The 18,418-nt window shown below is 42.7% G+C and overlaps 1 protein-coding gene across 2 annotated transcripts in view; it reads left to right on the forward strand.

Annotated features, from left to right (window-relative positions):
* Window positions 1-18,418, forward strand: part of asxl3 (ASXL transcriptional regulator 3) — a 214,448-nt gene that overhangs the window by 157,049 nt on the left and 38,981 nt on the right. For both annotated transcript variants that reach the window (XM_033019677.1, XM_033019678.1), the window contains exon 9: window positions 2,165-2,328. In XM_033019677.1, the coding sequence (XP_032875568.1) occupies window positions 2,165-2,328 (164 nt within the window). The remainder of the gene's footprint in view (window positions 1-2,164; window positions 2,329-18,418) is intronic.

An 18,418-nucleotide genomic window follows, 5' to 3' on the forward strand; every position in this document is an offset into this window, starting at 1 on the left:
CCACAATGGTTCCCACTGTGAGGGAAGGCACAAAGTCCAGTCCCCATCCCCATGTCCACCCATAGTCGAGCCTATTGAGGCCTCCGCAGTCGCCGCTACGGGGACCAATGTTACAGGCCCTTCTTCTCCGGGTGATGGTGCTCCAGCGTTGGTAGAACCCTCTCAGCGGCTTGGGATGCCTGGAACAGCCGCTTCCTTACCGGAGACCGCGACTTCCGAAGCCAACAGGCCGTGCTGGACGGAGCTCCACCACTGGTGATCTCGCCGAGAGATCCCAGGCTCCCGATGTTAAAATTCAGCGCCGCCGCCCGCAGCTGGCCGCACGCAGCTGGCCGCTCCACAGTCCCGCAGCTCCGCGATGTTCACCTGTGGTCTCAGCATTCCGGAGCTCCAGCGCAGCGACCCGGGCAAGGCATCGCCCGCTCTGTTCCGCGATAGCGCTCCAGCGCTGCGTCGCCGCCGAAGTCGAGGGTCTGGGCGGTCCCCTCAGTAAACGCCGCTCCAGGCCCGCTGGTAGGCCGCGAGGACGGGTCGACGGTGCAGCCCGGAGAAAAGCCGCCTCTCCAACCAGGTAGGGACCCTGAAAAGCAGTTTCCCCCTTCGCCACCCCCCCCCCGCCACCCCCACATAAAAAAGGCTGGAACTCCGAAAACAAAAACTCAACTAACTAAAAATTAAAAAAAGAGATGAAATAACGGACAGCTGCAGGCTGGGCAGCCATATCCGTACAGGGCGGCGCCCCCTATCTTTCAATCTATCTTTCATTTTTAGATTTAATAATTAACTATGCTTTTGCCTGTCTCTAGTTACTATCACTTCAGTCGTCTAATCCTTTTCACTTTTCTACTTAACTCTTTACACATTATTTACCTGTTTTTAACTAGTCCGTTGGCCAAACTCCAGTCAACTGCCTACAATGTCCCCTGACACAATCTTCTTCCAGTGAGCTGGGTGCCAACTCATTTACAAGGCCCATTGCAGTACCGGGCTTTCCTAATCAAAGCTGACAGGTCCTCTCCTTAGAATTGCTTGAAAGCTGGTTTAGGCTCCCCAGCCACTCAAGCATTGATGCTTAAGCAGACTGACTATCCCTGATGTTTGCAAATGTTCAAAAACTATTAAAAATTAAATAACGTTAACATTATCTGCATTTTAAAATATTAAAAAGATTAAAATATAAAACATTAAGAAATTGTTAAATATATTTATATCTCTTAAATTAAATGATAAAGCAGATATAATTTTATACACGTGCTTCTGCAGCTTGATGGAATTTAAAACCACTAGGTACAACATCACAGGGGAGCTGAGCCATTGGAGATGAGTTGAAATCTCATCCTTGAGAAGGTCATGAATCCTGGAATTTCCTACCCTACGTCACTGAATGTATTCAGGGAGGATGGAATAGAATTTTGGACCACAAAGGGGAATCAAAGGATATAGATTCAGGCAGTAGAATTGTGCTTGAGCAGCTCAACCTTGTTCTTTGCAAGGGATGGGGAAGGCTTAGTGAGCCATATGACCAAATTGTGCTGCTGTTTGTGAGGCTTTTGATTTTTGTCTTATTTATATTATGAAATGTTTGCCTTCATCCATTTGCCATCCTCAGTCTGTATTTTTTTTGCTTGCAAAATATTAATGGGTTACTTATAATCTGTGCTTTCTACTTTCTGGGTTTAGGAGCTGTGAGAATTCTGTAGCCCGTTTAGTTATTTAGTTATTAACCAGTTTGATTACTTCACTTTTCTTGAAGGCCATCAATCACCAACTGATAGTGCAGACTGTGAGTTGAATGGGAAACGTGAATTTTGAGTGAAAGAAAGGGGGAGGAGATGGTCCTGGGATCCGCAGTAAGCCTAAAGCACGTCAGAAAATCACAGAAGCCCAAAATAAATATCAGAAGGAGTGCATTACCTCCCGGATCACACAATACCATTCTTGTATTTTTCACTGATCTTCAAAATCCTTCCTGCTTCTTCACTGAAGGACAAGTGGAATAGCCAAATAACTTCTCAGAAGGGTATTTGTCTTTACTTAAGGTGATTAAATTATAACATTGCACAGGTCCATATGCCCATAGCTCCAGCTAATGATCCATAACTTGTTACAACAAATGTGGTGTAGTTGGCCATTTGGAATTACATCCTTGTGTATCTTTAAACAGGACAGCTCAAACGGACAAGAGGAGAGCAAATCGACGTTGAGACACCAGGCTCTATCCTGGTGAACACCAATCTGCGAGCTTTAATAAATAAGCACACGTTTGCCTCTCTACCACATCATTTTCAACAACAGCTCCTGATTTTACTACCAGAAGTAGACAGGCAGGTAAGCAGAGTATAAATGAGTATTTATGCATTACTAGACCAAGTGGAACCTATTGGGTCCCGTCCACTCAACGCGCGGTTGCGGGGGGGGGGGGGGGGGGGGGGGGTGGCAGCCTGCGGCATCACACACACACACTAACCAGGTGAGAGTGCATTATTCGGAAAACTTTCTATAATATAGGCAAGGTATAAGGACACTCAATAATCTCTTTCAATTAAGAACATTACTATGGAGACTATTTTACTCTGTTGCCTCCATCTGAATATTTAAACTAAGTACCAAACTGGAGGTAAATTGTAAGAACGGTATGTGCTTCTTATGATTTTAATGTAAGCAATTTTTTCAGCATTCATGTCATTACACCATCAAATTAACAGCTTCTTCTGGAGTATGCTCAAGCATCTGGAAATCCAGAATTGTTCTCAATTATATACTATTCATTCTCGATGTGCTGTTGAAGTTCCTGCAGAAATTGCTGAATTAGAACCTAGAGCATACAGCACATGAATAGGTACTTTGCCCCACAATGTCAGTGCCAAAGATGATGTCAAGATGAACTAATCTCATCTGTTTGCACATGATCCATATCCCCGCATATGTTCATAAGAACCAACTTTTTTCACACCCCTTGAAATCCTTGAAAATGTAGAATATTTCTGATCCACATAATTTGAGATTCCATGCTGGCCAAAGGAACCTATATTTATGAATGGAGACACAAGGAACTGTTGATGCTGGTTAACAAAAACAAATACAAAGTGCTGGAGTAACTCAGCAGGTCAGGCAGCATTTCTGTAGGACAATGATATGTGAAGTTTAGGATCGGGACCCTTCCTTAGGTTGAAGAAGGTCTCACCCGTTCATGTCCTCCACAAGCACTGGCTGACCCACTGAATTACTCCAGCAATTTGTTTTTGTTTGTGTTTTTTTATATTACTAAATGGAATCATTATTTAAACATTTCGCCATTGTATGATTTACGTCAATAAAACTTACAATTTCTAACATACTTTTATTTGCATGTTCCTCCATTGTATTAGATATTTTAAATGTATTTAACAATTAGAGATTTTTAGTCTGCTGGCAATAAAAACCTTTCATTATGAACAGGTGCTCAGCCTGCTTGATGTTATCACAGCATGTCAGACACCTGCTGCATTTGAAGCCTGACAGCACCTTGCATTATCAAAGGGGAAATCCATGCCACGTTCACTAAGTCTTTGTCGGCAGCTTTCACTGAGCACTGCAGTGAATGCTGCAATAAATGTGAAATCTAGGCCACCACATTTATTGAAACTACTTTTCTATATCTTCAAAATAAATAATTCTGCTACCCTTCTCCAACTTTGCTACAATAAAAACAGGGCTGCCAACATTGGGTGAGAATTGAGAGTGAGAAATTGCGAGGGAGCGTAGCGATCGAGGGGGGGAGGGTGTGGGAGGGGATGTTCCCCCTCCCATAGTAGGCTCCGGAGGCGGCACTCACCCGGTCCGCTTCTGGCTCCGGGCCGGGGTTAAAACTCGACGGACATAGAGCCGCCGGAGGTGAAAGTGGGAGGTGTGTGCCTCAGGGAGGAAGGGGGAGGGGGGTTGGTGCTGGTAGTTTGATAGCCCTGCTTTAAACAAATCCCCCCTAGTGCTTGAATCATATATCCTGGGAAAAAGACTATGCATTCACCTGATATTCCCCTCATGGTTTTTACTCACCTCTAAAACAAATTTTGCTTTATTTTGAACTTTCAGCACCCGCAGATATTTGAGCATGAGAAATTTTGTGATCAGCGTGAGAGCATGAAAATTTTGTGAAATGCGTGAGTCTCACGTTCAATGCGTGAGAGTTGGCAGTCCTGCTAATAATGCAAACATTTTATGCAAGTTCCAATTGTTTGGATAAAAATCACTTATTACTGCTTTATAACAGAAGTTACTTTAAGACCATTTCAGAAATGATGGCACTCAACAAACAATCAACTAACAAATTAAAGCAAACTAAAAAGAAATAACATGTTCCCTTTCCTGACTCTACCTCATAAGTACTTTAACGCTGTTAACAGAGCAAAGGGATATTAATCTCAAGAATCAAAATGGGGAAAGTGGGGGCAATTTTGCTTAAATGGTCATTCTAAGCCCATTCAGATCTTCATAGAGTCAGAGTTATACAACATGTACGTGGCTGGCCCAATTTGTCCATAATGATTAAGTTGGCATTCTGCGTGCCCAGGGACTGGCTGCCGTTCCCAGATCAGCTCGCGTCCCAGGGACTGGCTGCAGTTCTCAGGTCGGCTCGCCTGCCCCGACCCTGTGAAAACGAATTGGAAATAAAACGTGGTTTTTCGGGTTACGGGTCAGATTCAGCCCGTGTGCCGTAGGTTGCCGAACCCTGTCCTAGATGTTTGGCCTCATTATGGTTCTCCCCATGTTTTACAACCGATTCACCTGGTTAGTTTTATCTCCGGCTGCTTCATGTTGTCGGCGGCTGCACATCCAACCAAGAAAGAAGAGAAGAGAAGAGATGCAACATCACTCACAGCCGCCAACTGACGCGCTTCCCAGACTGCACAGATCATTGTAACATGGCGCAAAAAGACAAACTGTGCAGGAACTGAAGACAGCGTGAGAATTCTGTCATCAGCGTGAGAATTGGCTGAAATGCGTGACTCTCACGCTCAAAGCGTGAGAGTTGGCAGCCCTGTCTAAGGCCAGGATGTGACAACAGACGCACAGGGAGACACATACACAAAGGAAGACACACACACACACAGGGAGACAGACACACACACACAAGGAGACAGACACACACACACACACAGAGACAGACAGACACACACACACACACACACACACACACACAGGGAGACAAACACACATACACAGGGAGACAGACACACACACACACACACACAGGGAGACAGACACACACACACACACAGGGAGACAGACAGTCCCACACACACAGGGAGACAGACAGACACACACACGGGGAGACACACACATACAGGGATACACACACACAGGGAGACACAGACACACACACACAGGGACACACACACAGGGATACACACACACACATACAGGGAGACACAGACACACACACACAGGGAGACACACACACACACGGGGAGACAGACACACACACACACACAGGGAGACACACAGAGACACGCACACACACACAGGGAGACACACACAGGGAGGCACACACACACACACAGGGAGACACACACAGGGAGGCACACACACACACACAAGGAGACACACACAGGGAAAGAGAGACACACAAACACCTTTCCTTCCCCCCCTCCATCCTCCCCGTCCCTCCCTTTTTCCTCCCTCCTCCCTCTTTCCTCCCCCCCATCCATCCCTCTTTCCTCCCCCTCCCTCTCTTTCCTCCCCTCCCTCTCTTTCCTCACCCTCCCTCTCTTCCCTCACGATTCCTCTTTCTCCTTCCCTTCCTTCATCCCCTTACTACATTCCCTCCCCCTGTCTCTCTTTGCCTCCATCCCTCCCTTTTTTTCTTTCTCTCTCTCTCTTTCCCCGCCCAATGGGGAGTCTGGCAGGCACGGTGTAGCGTGGATTGGCGGCGTTGGCAGTGCCGTGTGAGTTGAAGGGCAGAAGGGAGGGAGGGAGGGAGCGAGGTTGCCGCGACAGCCGGAAGCGCAGCGCTCGCAGACGGTGCACAAAAACGCTGACACCCGCTGCCCGGGACCGACGCGCTTCCCCAATCCGTGCAGATCGCTGTCATGCGGCGCAGAGACAAACTGTGCAATAGCGGAGCTATAGGATCTTTGCTGTGCAGGGACTGAAGACAGCCTGTCAGCGTGAGAATTCTGTCTTCAGCGTGAGGGCGTGAGAATTGGTTGAAATGCGTGAGTGTCACGCTCAAAGCGTGAGAGTTGGCAGCCCTGATAAAAATGTTTTTTTTTAAATCATATACATCTACTGATTCCCCAGATTTTCCAACCCATGACCCCAGGGTGCCAGTTGTTGTGGCTGTATGATAATTATTAAAATCATCCAGTCAACAAGCAATGTCATTATTTGTACCAAGTCACCTTTTCAAGAGATTCTGCAATCCTTTCTCTTTTTAGTTTAGTTTAGAGATTCAGCATGGAAACAGGCCCTTCGGCCCATCGAGTCCACACTGACCAGCGATCACCCGTTTTAAAAATACCCAAAGACTTGTCTTCCACTGCCATCTGTGTCAATGAATTCCACAGATTCACCAGCCACTGGCTGAAGAAATTTCTCATCATCTTCTTTCTAAAGGTCCTTTTCTGAGGCTGTGCCCTCTGGTCCTGAATTCTTTCACTATTCAGTAGGTTTCAATGAGGTGACCCTTCATCCTTCCAAACTCCAGTAAGTACAGGCCCTGTGCTGTCAAAGACTCATCATACGTTAACCCAATCATCTCGGGATCATTCTCGTTAACTCCTTCCCTCTCCAACAGCAGCACATCCCTCCTCAGATATAGGGCCCAAAACTGCTCATAATACTCCAAATGTGATCTGACCAGTGCCTTATAAAGCCTCAACTACATCCCTGCTCTGGCGCCACAAGGCAGCAGCTCTACCCGCTGCGCCACATTGCGGCTGTGAATGAACTGGAAAACATTCACTTTACTTTAAACTTTTGAGATACAGATTGAAAACAGGCCCTTCGGCCCACCATCCACACCGACCAAGTCAAGTCAAGTCGTCAAGTTTATTCGTCACATACACATACGAGATGTGCAGTGAAATGAAAAGCTCAGTGATCACCGGTACATTAGCACTGTCCTACACGAGGGACACTTTCTATAACCTAATAAACTTACAAATCCGCACTCTGGAGTACAGGATTCAATCTGATATCTTTATGTTCTAGTTTTGAAAAACAACACTAATGACCCAACAATCCATGACTCTTCCCTATCTTCTAACCAGCTGCACTAACTTCAATGCCATCTTGATAGAGTCATGTAAATTTAAATTCTGAAATCACTCAATGTGCAAGGTATAATCACTTACATTTTTAGGAGTAAGGTAAAAGTCTCATACCTCAAAGTATCTGTAAGACAGACATGTTAGTCCTTTGACCCATTTATATACTTTAGTCCAACAGCCTTGTTTGATTGATTATCCAACAACTCAAACTACAAGTTGTCCAGAAATAAGCCCTGCATTATTGGTGGTGTTTCTTTCTGTGTGTCATTGTTTCAGTTCTGTATTATCAAGTCAGATCAAACCTAAAGTAAACCTGGAATATATCACAAAGTAAAATATTTATTATGGTGGCATACTGTTCTGCTTCAGTAAAAACATTGGAATAAAATCATTTATTTGAAATAACATTTAATATAGTTACATGATTTATATTTGTTGGTGTGAACTATTCTTTACCAAAGGTATTCCCTTGTCATAAAAAAAGACACAAGAACTTCAGATTTATAACATTTTTGTAATTATTTAATTCACAGCAATACTTAATAAATTTGTGATTTAAAATTGAGTTTATGATGCTGGGAATCATAATTTTGATTGCTCATTTCAAGTCAAGTAGTGTAGATTAGACCCAACCAGCATCTGCAGTTCCTTCCTACACCTTTAGACCCAACCAGAACAGCTTCATAATAAAAGCAGAAGCACCAACATTTTGACCACATTTGCCTCTTACATTCCTATCACAGAGCAAAGAACTGCTATGAAATCATAAGGTCATAAGGGATAGGAGTAGAATTAGGTAATTCGGCCCATCAAGTCTCCACCATTTAATCATGGCTGATCTACCTCTCCCTCCTAACCCCATTCACCTGCCTTATCCCCATAACCTCTGACACCTGTACTAATCAAGAAACTATTGCTGCCTTAAAAATATCTACCGACTTGGTCTCCACAGCCTTCTGTGGCAAAGAATTCCACAGATTCACCACCCTCTGACCAAATAAAATTTCCTCATCTTCTTCCTAAAGGAACGTCCTTTAATTCTGAGGCTATGACCTCTAGTCCTAGACTTTCCCACTAGTGGAAACATCCTTTCCACATCCACTCTATCCAAGCCTTTCCTGGTAAGGATCAGATTGTCACTGTGTGTAGTAAGGTGCTGTTTTCAATATAGAAACAGAAAAATAGGTGCAGGAGTAGACCATTCGGCCCTTCAAGCCAGCAACGCCATTCAACATGATCATGGCTGATCATCTAAAATCAGTACCCCATTCCTGCTATTTCCCCATATCCCTTGATTCATTTAGCCCTAAGAGCTAAATCTCACTCTTCAAATCTGCTGCTTTTTGTGGAAGTGGCGACGCTGCCCTAGCAGCTGCGGCTCGCCTGCAGTCCGTTTGTTTTTTCTTTTTGTTTTTGTTTTCTTTTGTCCTGTTTTAGTTCATTTTAGTTTATTTAGGTTGTGTATGTGTGGGGGGGGTGGGAGAAACATGTTTTTGGTCTCTTCCTTTGGGGGGGATGCGACCTTTTCTTGTCGTATCCCCCGTCTCTGTCTCCGTCTGCGCTGAAGCCTAATGGCGGAGCTGGCAGCCTCCAACTGGGACCGACCTCGAGGCTCCGGAGGCAGAGCCAGCCCGGACTTACCAATGCGAGGCTGGCAGACTTCGGGGCTGTGGTGATGTTGCGGCGGCGGCGACCCGACTTCGGGGCTGTTGCGGCGGCGACCGGACTTCAGAGCCTCGGAGGCTCGGCCGTGGGCCCAGTGGACGACATCATCGGGAGCTCGCAGGCCACAGGTTGGTGACCTGTTTTTCCAGAGCTCCTGCAACAACAGCTTCGTCCGCTGGACTGGAGGGCGGCAGCTTCGGCAGCTTCGTCCGCCCCGGGCCGCGGAGTTTGAACCGGCCCGTTCGCGGAGCTCGGAGCTTACCATCACCCGGCGGGGTCACAACATCGGAGGCCTGAATCGCCTCAGCGCAGAGAGAGAACAAGGAGGGAAGAGACAAGAACTTTAAGACTTTTGCCTTCCATCACAGTGAGGAGGTGCCTGGTGGACTCACTGTGGTGGATGTTAAATCTGTGTTTATTGTGTGTTTTGTTATTTTATTCTATGTTATTGACTGCAAGGCACGAAATTTCGTTCACACTGAAAAGTCTGAATGACAATAAAGGATACTTGACTTGACTTGGCTTTTTGGTTAATGTATTAAACCGTTGAGCTGATCTGAATTTCAAGTGATCTTAAAAAGTTAAGATCATAATCCAGGTTAGTGTTAATCTACTAATTAATATCACTAAAACCTTGTAGATTATATAATTGCTAACCACAAGGTTTTCCTCCACAAAAAAATTGTTCCTACCTTCAACTCTGATTTTTTTAGAGGTTCTCATCCAGAGTCCATTTAGCTTGTCAGCCATAGCTCCAATTCATGCCTATGCACTTCTTGACATCAGTCAGAAGGAAACAATTGGAGCCTGCATCCGGAAAAGATGAAGTTGGGAAATACAAGCATAAGTTTGGGTATGTAAACGCAAGCATGTCCATGTGTGCACACAGGCAAGGTCGTGTATGCACAGGCGCACGGTCATTTACTCATAGGCATAAGGTCATGTGCACACAGGATCAAGTTCATGGGCACACAGGCAGATGGTCATGTTCGTACAAGCACAAGATCACCTGCACATAGGCACAAGTTAATATATACACAGACAAAAGGTCATATATACACAGGCGCAAGTTCAAGTGCACACAGGTATACGGTCACGTGCATATTCAGGAATAGATTTGAATGTGCCCAGAGACGAGTTTGAATATGGACATTTTGAGACCACATGCATAATTGGGCATGCGTTCGAGCCCCTACACGCTGGCAGAATGTCAAGTGCACCAACACAGGCATATGTTTTGGTGCGCAAGCATGAGTTTGCTTAACAGGGACAGAAATGTGTATGCACCCAACCTTCTACCCTTATTTAATTGACTGAACAGATACCTATGTGTTTGTCCCTGAACTAATGTGCACGAGTGGGCATCAGTTCAGAGAAACACAAATAGGTATGCGTTTCGTTAAGTACACACAGATGCAAAGTGAGGGGCGCACATATGGACATAAATTTATTTTCCTTTCTTTGTTTTAAGCAATGTTTCCGTCAAGGAAAGCATGTACTGTCTGGTTCCCTCCTTCTTCCAGCCAAGGAGGAACACTTCTTCCAGTCTAGGAGGAAGTTAGTGAATTCTGCTGCTGAAGATTACATTTTGTTGTTTATCAAAGTATAAATCTTGCTCCAAATCCCAGAAGTACAGAAAGTAGAGGATCTGTAAATGCATTTTCAAATTTTGCAAAGTTATGAAAAATATTTGTCTTGCATTAACTAATGGAGTTATTCCATGCTTGTTTACCCCAAGAACTCGTGATTCGTGGGTTTTGTGATTCTGTAATATTATTATGTCTTGGAACTTCTAGTAGAATAGACAAAGTATATAGCAACATAAAAATGGAAAGATATTTCCCTACTGGTCACTGAATAAATAGGGACAAATTTACAAAAACACATTTCAGCCACAGTTCCATGGCTCCCGAGAAAACAAAATGGAGATTTATAGGATTTTCCTGTCATTTTCTAACGAACTTTGTGATATTGATTTAGTTTCAGTATAAAAACATGTTTCATGAATGCAAATGTAGTTCTTATTTTATCTGCAGTCAAATATGCAAGATGATTGTTTATAACACATGTAGCTAACTGGAAAAGGAAGAAATAAATGGATTAGGGTGCATTTATGCAAAGGATAATAAAGATGGATTTTTAGGTAATAAAAAGATGCTGTTTTATACCAAAGACAGACACAAAATGTTGGGGTAACTCAGCAGGTCAGGCATCATCTCTGGAGAAAATGAGCCCTGACCTGAAACGTAACATCCATTTTCTTCAGAGATGTTGCCTGACCTGCTGAGTTACTCCAGCATTTTGTCTCAATGGAATTTTAGGTGATGGGCATCCTGGAATTTGGTAGAAGTGGGCCAAGTGGTTTTGCCTAAGTGTAGATAATAAATTCAATCTGCTAATTTTATTTGCCTAAAATAATTTCTGAAATTTGCTTAAGTAAAACACAGAGATGCCAGAAGTCTAAAATAAATAAAAATAAAAAATAATGGAAATACTCGACTTGTCAGGCAAATCAGTGGAGAAAAAAAAGAACTCATCTTTCATCTGAATCGGCAGGTGTAAACAGGTATTCTTACTTATGATGAAAGATGTTCATTCAAACATATTTACTCTATTGCTGCCTCCATTGATACTGCCTTATTTGTTTAGTGTTGCTGGCATTCCCAGTTTTATATCTGAAGTCACTTTCAATGTTTTAAGTAGGAAATACACCCCAAGTACCTGGCACTCGGATAAAGATACATTGCAATTTATATTCAAAAAGTAATGCTTCTCATTCAGACAATAGATGTTTAAAATTTTGCATTGTCCCTGTAAAAAACTGGAGACCGTGAAGGAGAGATTAGGAATTTTGAATCAGGATCAAGTAAAAAAAAAAGTGAAGTGTTTTAGGACAATTAAAAATAGAAGGAAAAGAAGCAAAGCAGGAAATTTGGGGAGACAGCTCCAGGGTTTAGATACATTGCAGCATGCAAAACAGCAAGTCTGTCAGTGTTAAAATATCTAAAGTATTCAAAGTAGTCGTAGTAGAACATTTAAGTGCAATAACAAAGATGTTGAAATAAATATGAGCAACAAAATAGCCCATGAAGCCTGCCAAATTCCTTGGTGATAAGTGAGTTAAGAAACATAGAAAATAGGTGCAGGAGGAGTGCATTCGCCCTTCGAGCCAGCACCGCTATTCATTGTGATCATGGCTGATCATCTCCAATCAATAACCCGTGCCTGCCTTCTCCCCATATCCCTTGATTCCACTAGCCCCTAGAGCTCTATCTAACTCTCTCTTAAATCCATCCAGTGATTTGGCCTCCACTGCCCTCTGTTCCAGGGAATTCCACAAATTCACAACTCTGGGTGAAAACGTTTTTTCTCACCTCAGTCTTAAATGGCCTCCCCTTTATTTCAAGACTGTGGCCCTGGTTCTGGACTTGCCCAACATTGGGAAACATTTTCCTGCATCTAGCTTGTCCAGTCCTTTTATAATTTTATATGTTTCTATAAGATCCTTCTAAACCTAATCCTTCTAAACTCCAGTGAATACAAGCCTAGTTTTTTCAATCTTTCCTCATATGACAGTCCCGCCATCCCAAGGATCAATCTCATGAACCTTCGCTACACTGCCTCAATCACAAGGATGTCCTTCCTCAAATTAGGAGACCAAAACTGTACACAATACTCCAGATGTGGTCTTACCAGAGCCCTATACAACTGCAAAAGAATCTCTTTACTCCTATACTGAAATCCTCTTGTTATGAAGGCCAACATTCCATTAGCTTTCTTCACTGCCTGCTGTACCTGCATGCCAACTTTCAGTGACTGGTGTACAAGGACACCCAGGTCTCGTTGCACCTCCCCCTTACCTAACCTAACCCCATTGAGATAATAATCTGCCCCTTGTTTTTGCCGCCAAAGTGGATAACCTCACATTTATCTATATTATACTGCATCTGCCACGCAACTGCCCACTCACTCAACCTGTCCAGGTCACCCTGCAACCTCCTAACATCCTCTTCACAGTTCTCACTGCCACCCAGCTTTGTGTCATCCGCAAACTTGCTAGTGTTGCTCCTAATTCCCTCTTCCAAATCATTAATATATATGGTAAACAGTTGTGGCCCCAACATCGAGCCTTGCGGCACTCCACTCGCCACTGCCTGCCAATCTGAAAAAGGACCCGTTCACTTCTACTCTTTGCTTCCTGTCTGCCAACCAATTTTCTATCCACGTCAACACCCTACCCCCAATACCATGTGCTCTAATTTTAGTCACCAGTCTCCTGTGCTGGACCTTATCAAAGGCTTTCTGAAAGTCTAGATACACTACATCCACTGGCTCCCCTTCATCCATTTTACTTGTCACATCCTCAAAAACTCCAGAAGATTAGTCAAGCACGATTTCCCTTTCATAAATCCATGTTGACTTGGACTAATCCTTTTACTGCTATCCAAATGCCCCATTATTACCTCTTTAATAATTGACTCCAGCATCTTTCCCACCACCGAACTGGCTAACTGGTCTGTAATTCCCCGTTTTCTCTCTCGCTCCTTTCTTGAAAAGTGGGATAACATTAGCTATCCTCCAATCCACAGAAACTTATTCTGAATCTATTGAACATTGGTAAATGATCACCAATGCGTCCACTATTTCTAGAGCCACCTCCCCGAGGACCCTGGGATGCAGACCATCCGGCCCAGGGGATTTATCATCCTTCAGTCCCATTAGCCTACCCAATACTATTTCTCGCCTAATGAAAATTTCTTTCAGTTCCTCTATCCCCTTAGTTCTTCTGTCCTCCAGTACATCTGGGAGATTGTTTGTGTCTCCCTCAGTGAAGACAGATCCGAAGTACCTGTTCAACTCTTCTGCCATTTCCTTGTTACCCATAAGGAGAATGGGACTAGGAGGGAGAGATAGAGATAGCCATGATTGAATGGCGGAGTAGACTTGATGGGCTGAATGGCCTAATTCTACTACTACCATATGATCTTATGACCTTATAAGCTTTGCACTCCAGCAATGTACAATGTACATCAATTTAAGATATTACAAGGAGGAAGATAAAATGAATATTCACTTCCCAGACAATAACTCTGACATCTGTGATAAGGGGTGCACAAATCCACGATTATCAAATCTATCACTATTGGATTCTTTCCAGATGATTACATCTCATGTGAAACTGGAGGTGCAAGACTTGTGTGATACAAGATAGTAAAAAAACAGTTGTAAGTGGTACCCTATATAAAATATGCAGTAACGTTTGTCTGAACTTGGCTCCTTTAATTTTTTTCAAATATTACATAAAATGGCTGTCAAAAGGTTATGAGGTGGCAAGTGACACATGCAGAGGTTAAGTAGGAAGAACATGAGTTCCTGGTTCTTGGCCTGACCTGGAAAATCAGCTCAAATCTAACCTTCACTTTCTCTTTCTATCTCTTTTGATTTACTGCTTGCTGAGATCAGGATTGCAAATATATTTATCTAATATATCTATCTCAAGGTTTGTGCATATGATGGAAGGAGAGAAAAACAATGCTGAACATATGAAAATATCGGGTAGCAAATGCCAGAAGGTCCTTTTGGTTTTGCTATGCAATCATGAATCCAAATGCTACCCTAATGATTCAGATATGCCGTAGAGATCAAAACAGCTCTTCCTCCATCCATGCACTGCCTGCCTATGTGGAGCTGTTATTTGGGGGCAACATGTCCTTCTATGGAGACTTCAGATTACTGTGCTTTTCCAGTCGTTCGCTGCTCCATACTTCTCTTTACTCAAACATCTTTTGAAACAGTATTGTAGCTGGCTTTAAATCCCTTCAACAGCAAATATATTACCCAAACAGCGGGCTTCAATCATGTATAACATTTGATTTGAGAACTCACTGATTCTTAATTTTGTTTTTAACTTAAAAACAGCGTTATAAGATAAACACCATTCTGACTGCTTGTTGAAAGACTGCTTGTATTATGCATGCCATTCAAGCTTCATCTTGACAATTTCAATTTATGATAAATGTTGTCATTCGGCAAAGATTTCCCTGTTCTTTCCAAACCCACGGTGACTATATTTTCTTCAGAGAAACATTGTTGCAATACTAAAATGCTCTCTAGCTGGCTTTTCATCTTAAAGCCATTTAAAAGCCTTGACATTCTTTCATGTAGTACATTTTTTTCACGTTGTTCAAGCCTTCTCTCCAATGTTCTCATACATAGTCAGTTTGATTCTGGGCCCACCAGGCACACAATGTGGTCTTCCAGATATGCACAGTGACTTCAAACAGTATTCAGCTTTGGTGTCAGTTTTTCAAAATAAATTCTTTTCCAGATGTAAGGCCTGTAAACAACATGTGGCAGTAATGTAAGACTAAGCCTTCGTAAGTCAATTCGTTGAGTTCATTGTAATATGCACAAGTACGGAGAGGTACAAGTACAATTACATTTTTTCTTGTAGCAGCATCACAGGACATAATCTCAGACAACACAGTAAAACAAATTTATATATTAATCACACACTTCAATTCTGCAGTACAAGACCTTAGTGCAATACACAATTAGAAAAAAACAGTCCATGGCAGTGCAAGAGGTGGTCCGTAGTGTGGAAGAAAGAACTGCAGATGCTGGTTTAAACCGAAGATAGACACAAAAAAGCTGGAGTAACTCAGTGGGACAGGCAGTATCTCTGGAGAGCAGGAATGGGCGACATTTCGGGTAGAGATCCTTCTTCAGACTGGTTAGGGATAAGGGAAACAAGAGATATAGACGGTGATGTGGACAGATAAAGAACAATGAATGTAAGATATGCAAAAAAGTAACGTTGATAAAGGAAACAGGCCATTGTAACCTGTTTGTAGTGTGAAAATGAGAAGCTAGTGCGAGTTGGGTGGGGGAGGGATAGAGAGAGAGGGAATGCCGGGGCTACCTGAAGTGAGAGAAATCAATAATCATACCACTGGGCTGTAAGCTGCCCTAGCGAAATATGAGATGCTGTTCTCCAATTTGCGTTTAGCTTCACTCTGACAATGGAGGAGACCGAGGACAGAAAGGTTTGTGCAGGAATGGGAAGGAGAATTAAAGTGTCCAGCAACCGAGAGATCAGGTTGGTTCAATCGGGCTGAGCGAAGGTGTTCCGCGAAATGATCGCCCAGTCTGCGTTTGGTCTCGCCAATGTATAAGAGTCCACATCTTGAACAACAGATACGGTAGATGAGGTTGGAGGAGGTGCAAGCGAACCATAGTGCATATGGTCCATAGTGTTCTTTCGCCGAGTTAAGATTAGGGATATCCCTGAACCTGGTGCTGTGAGACTTCAGACTTCTGTATCTCCTGTCCGTCAGTAGCAGTGAGAAAAGGGGCTTACGTGGTTTGAAGATGGGGGGGGGAATGGTGGAATCCTTGATGACAGATGCCACCTCATATAGATGCTTTCAGTGGTGAGAAGGGCTGTGGCTGTACAGTACTGAACAGTATTCTTTGTCACGATTAAGAGAGGAAGCAGAACCCTTATCAATTTGAAAATAAACCAAAGACATTAATTTCCATTGATAGGCAGTGACATGCCAACAAGACTTTGTTAGACTTCACTAACTCTCATAATTCTGTGAGTAACCATGTAATTGGAAGACATACCTATAGACATGATGGGGCATCCTTTACAATAATAAACCATAATTTGTCCTACACCAAATCAAGGCCATAACCTAGTGTTATCTTCTCATTGAACATAATAACATTTCATAAAGGGTACAATTTGTGAATGTGAAAAATATGTATATCTTTTGAAGCACATTAAGATAGATATTCCAGATATGTCATGCATTATTATACATGATAAACTTAACCAAACAGAAAATGACCTCCTTATCTATTACACTAGTTTGCCACCTATTTTCACCTGCCCTAATCTTATTCCGTAAATTCCAATCTATTACAAAAAATGTCCAGGTGTATGGTATATGGCTGGTCATAAGTAACACATTAACCTCGTTTCTATAAGGTCTAACTTAGTGCTGCTTTGATTGTCTTCCAATATAAACTAGACCTTCAGCGCTTTGTGCTGAGTTATGAATGAAGTTTAAAGCGTTCAGAAAAAATATCTTTCATATTGTCTGGAAATCTTTCAGATTATTATTTTTTTTTCCTCCCTGTTATCTCATGATTCTTTTGTAGCAATTTCCACAGTGCAATATTTTTACACAAAAGCTGATAGAGAGCAGCTATGAATTTTCCCTTGGGAATTTTCAAGGCTGAGAGAAGAGCAGGATCAATGAAAGATGCCAAACATTTCAAGTACACCAGCCACTGGTGATGTAGAGTCAAAGGAACACTGACCTTCTTTTCTTTCCATGAATATTTGTCCGCTGCATCAACATGTATGTCCATATAATTTCCATATATTCAAGTAATATCCTATCTACAGTGCTTAATTTCCATATCTCTCTTTCACTTTCACCTGACTCTCAGTCTGAAGAAGGATCTCGTCCCGAAACGTCTCCTATTCCTCTTCTCCAGAGATACAGCCTGACCTGCTGAGTTATCTTTTGTGCCTATCTTTGATTTATTTTCAATTCTTGGCATAAATCCCCTGTTTATTATAATTGTTAAATCGCTTTCAAATCTAATATCATTCAGCATATATGTATAGCAAATATGTAACTGCAGTGTTGGTAATGAAACAGTGTGATTCTAGTGCATCCTTTTAGATTCTGATGTAATTGCAGGAATATGTAGCAGTGCCATTTATTTTGAGTGTCATGCTCCTGATTGACGTGACCTATTCTTCCTGCATTGGAATCTTGAGATAGACCCGATACACATCATGGCTGTCCCTCAATTGTATGAGTAGCCAGGTCCATTATGATTTCTGGCATGTTGCTTGCATCAGATACATATCTAATGAATTTAGTATTTGAGAACAGGAGAAAGCAGTACAGGATCATGAAATAAAAATACAGGAAAATGGAAAGTCATCTCACTGGACTACATTTGTGTAGAGAGTAGAGTTTCATCAAAACTAGCCAGAGCTGATACAAACTGAAGAAGCTAGTTATTTGAAATGGTTGTCTTCAGTCTTAAGTCCAGAGGGCAGTAAATGCCTTGTCAGGTGAAGAGATGCTATTCTTTGGGGATGGGGAGGGTGGGAAGTAATCATCAGTGCTGTGTATTTGGCCCAAGGCCGTTTCAGAATGGGAGAGAGATGGGGACTTAGGTGACAGGCAAATGGAAGCAGAGTCACTCGCAGTCTGAATGAGGTGTTCTGAAAAGTAGCCAGCCAGTTTGCATTTGGCTTATCCAATGCAGAAGAGACTACAGCATTAATATGAACTTGAAAAGGTACAGTGAATCATGCTTGCAATCCTTCCCATTTAGTGTTTTGCATTTGGTGTTCATTACGTGATCTCTGACAGCTAGTTCTGATGAAAGATAAACAACATGCACATAATTCCGTTTCTCTCACAAAAGATGCCTCTTGACTTACTGAGCATGTACAATATTTCCTATTT

The sequence above is a fragment of the Amblyraja radiata genome, chromosome 4, assembly GCF_010909765.2.
Source record: "Amblyraja radiata isolate CabotCenter1 chromosome 4, sAmbRad1.1.pri, whole genome shotgun sequence".
NCBI classification, from domain to species: Eukaryota; Metazoa; Chordata; class Chondrichthyes; order Rajiformes; family Rajidae; genus Amblyraja; species Amblyraja radiata.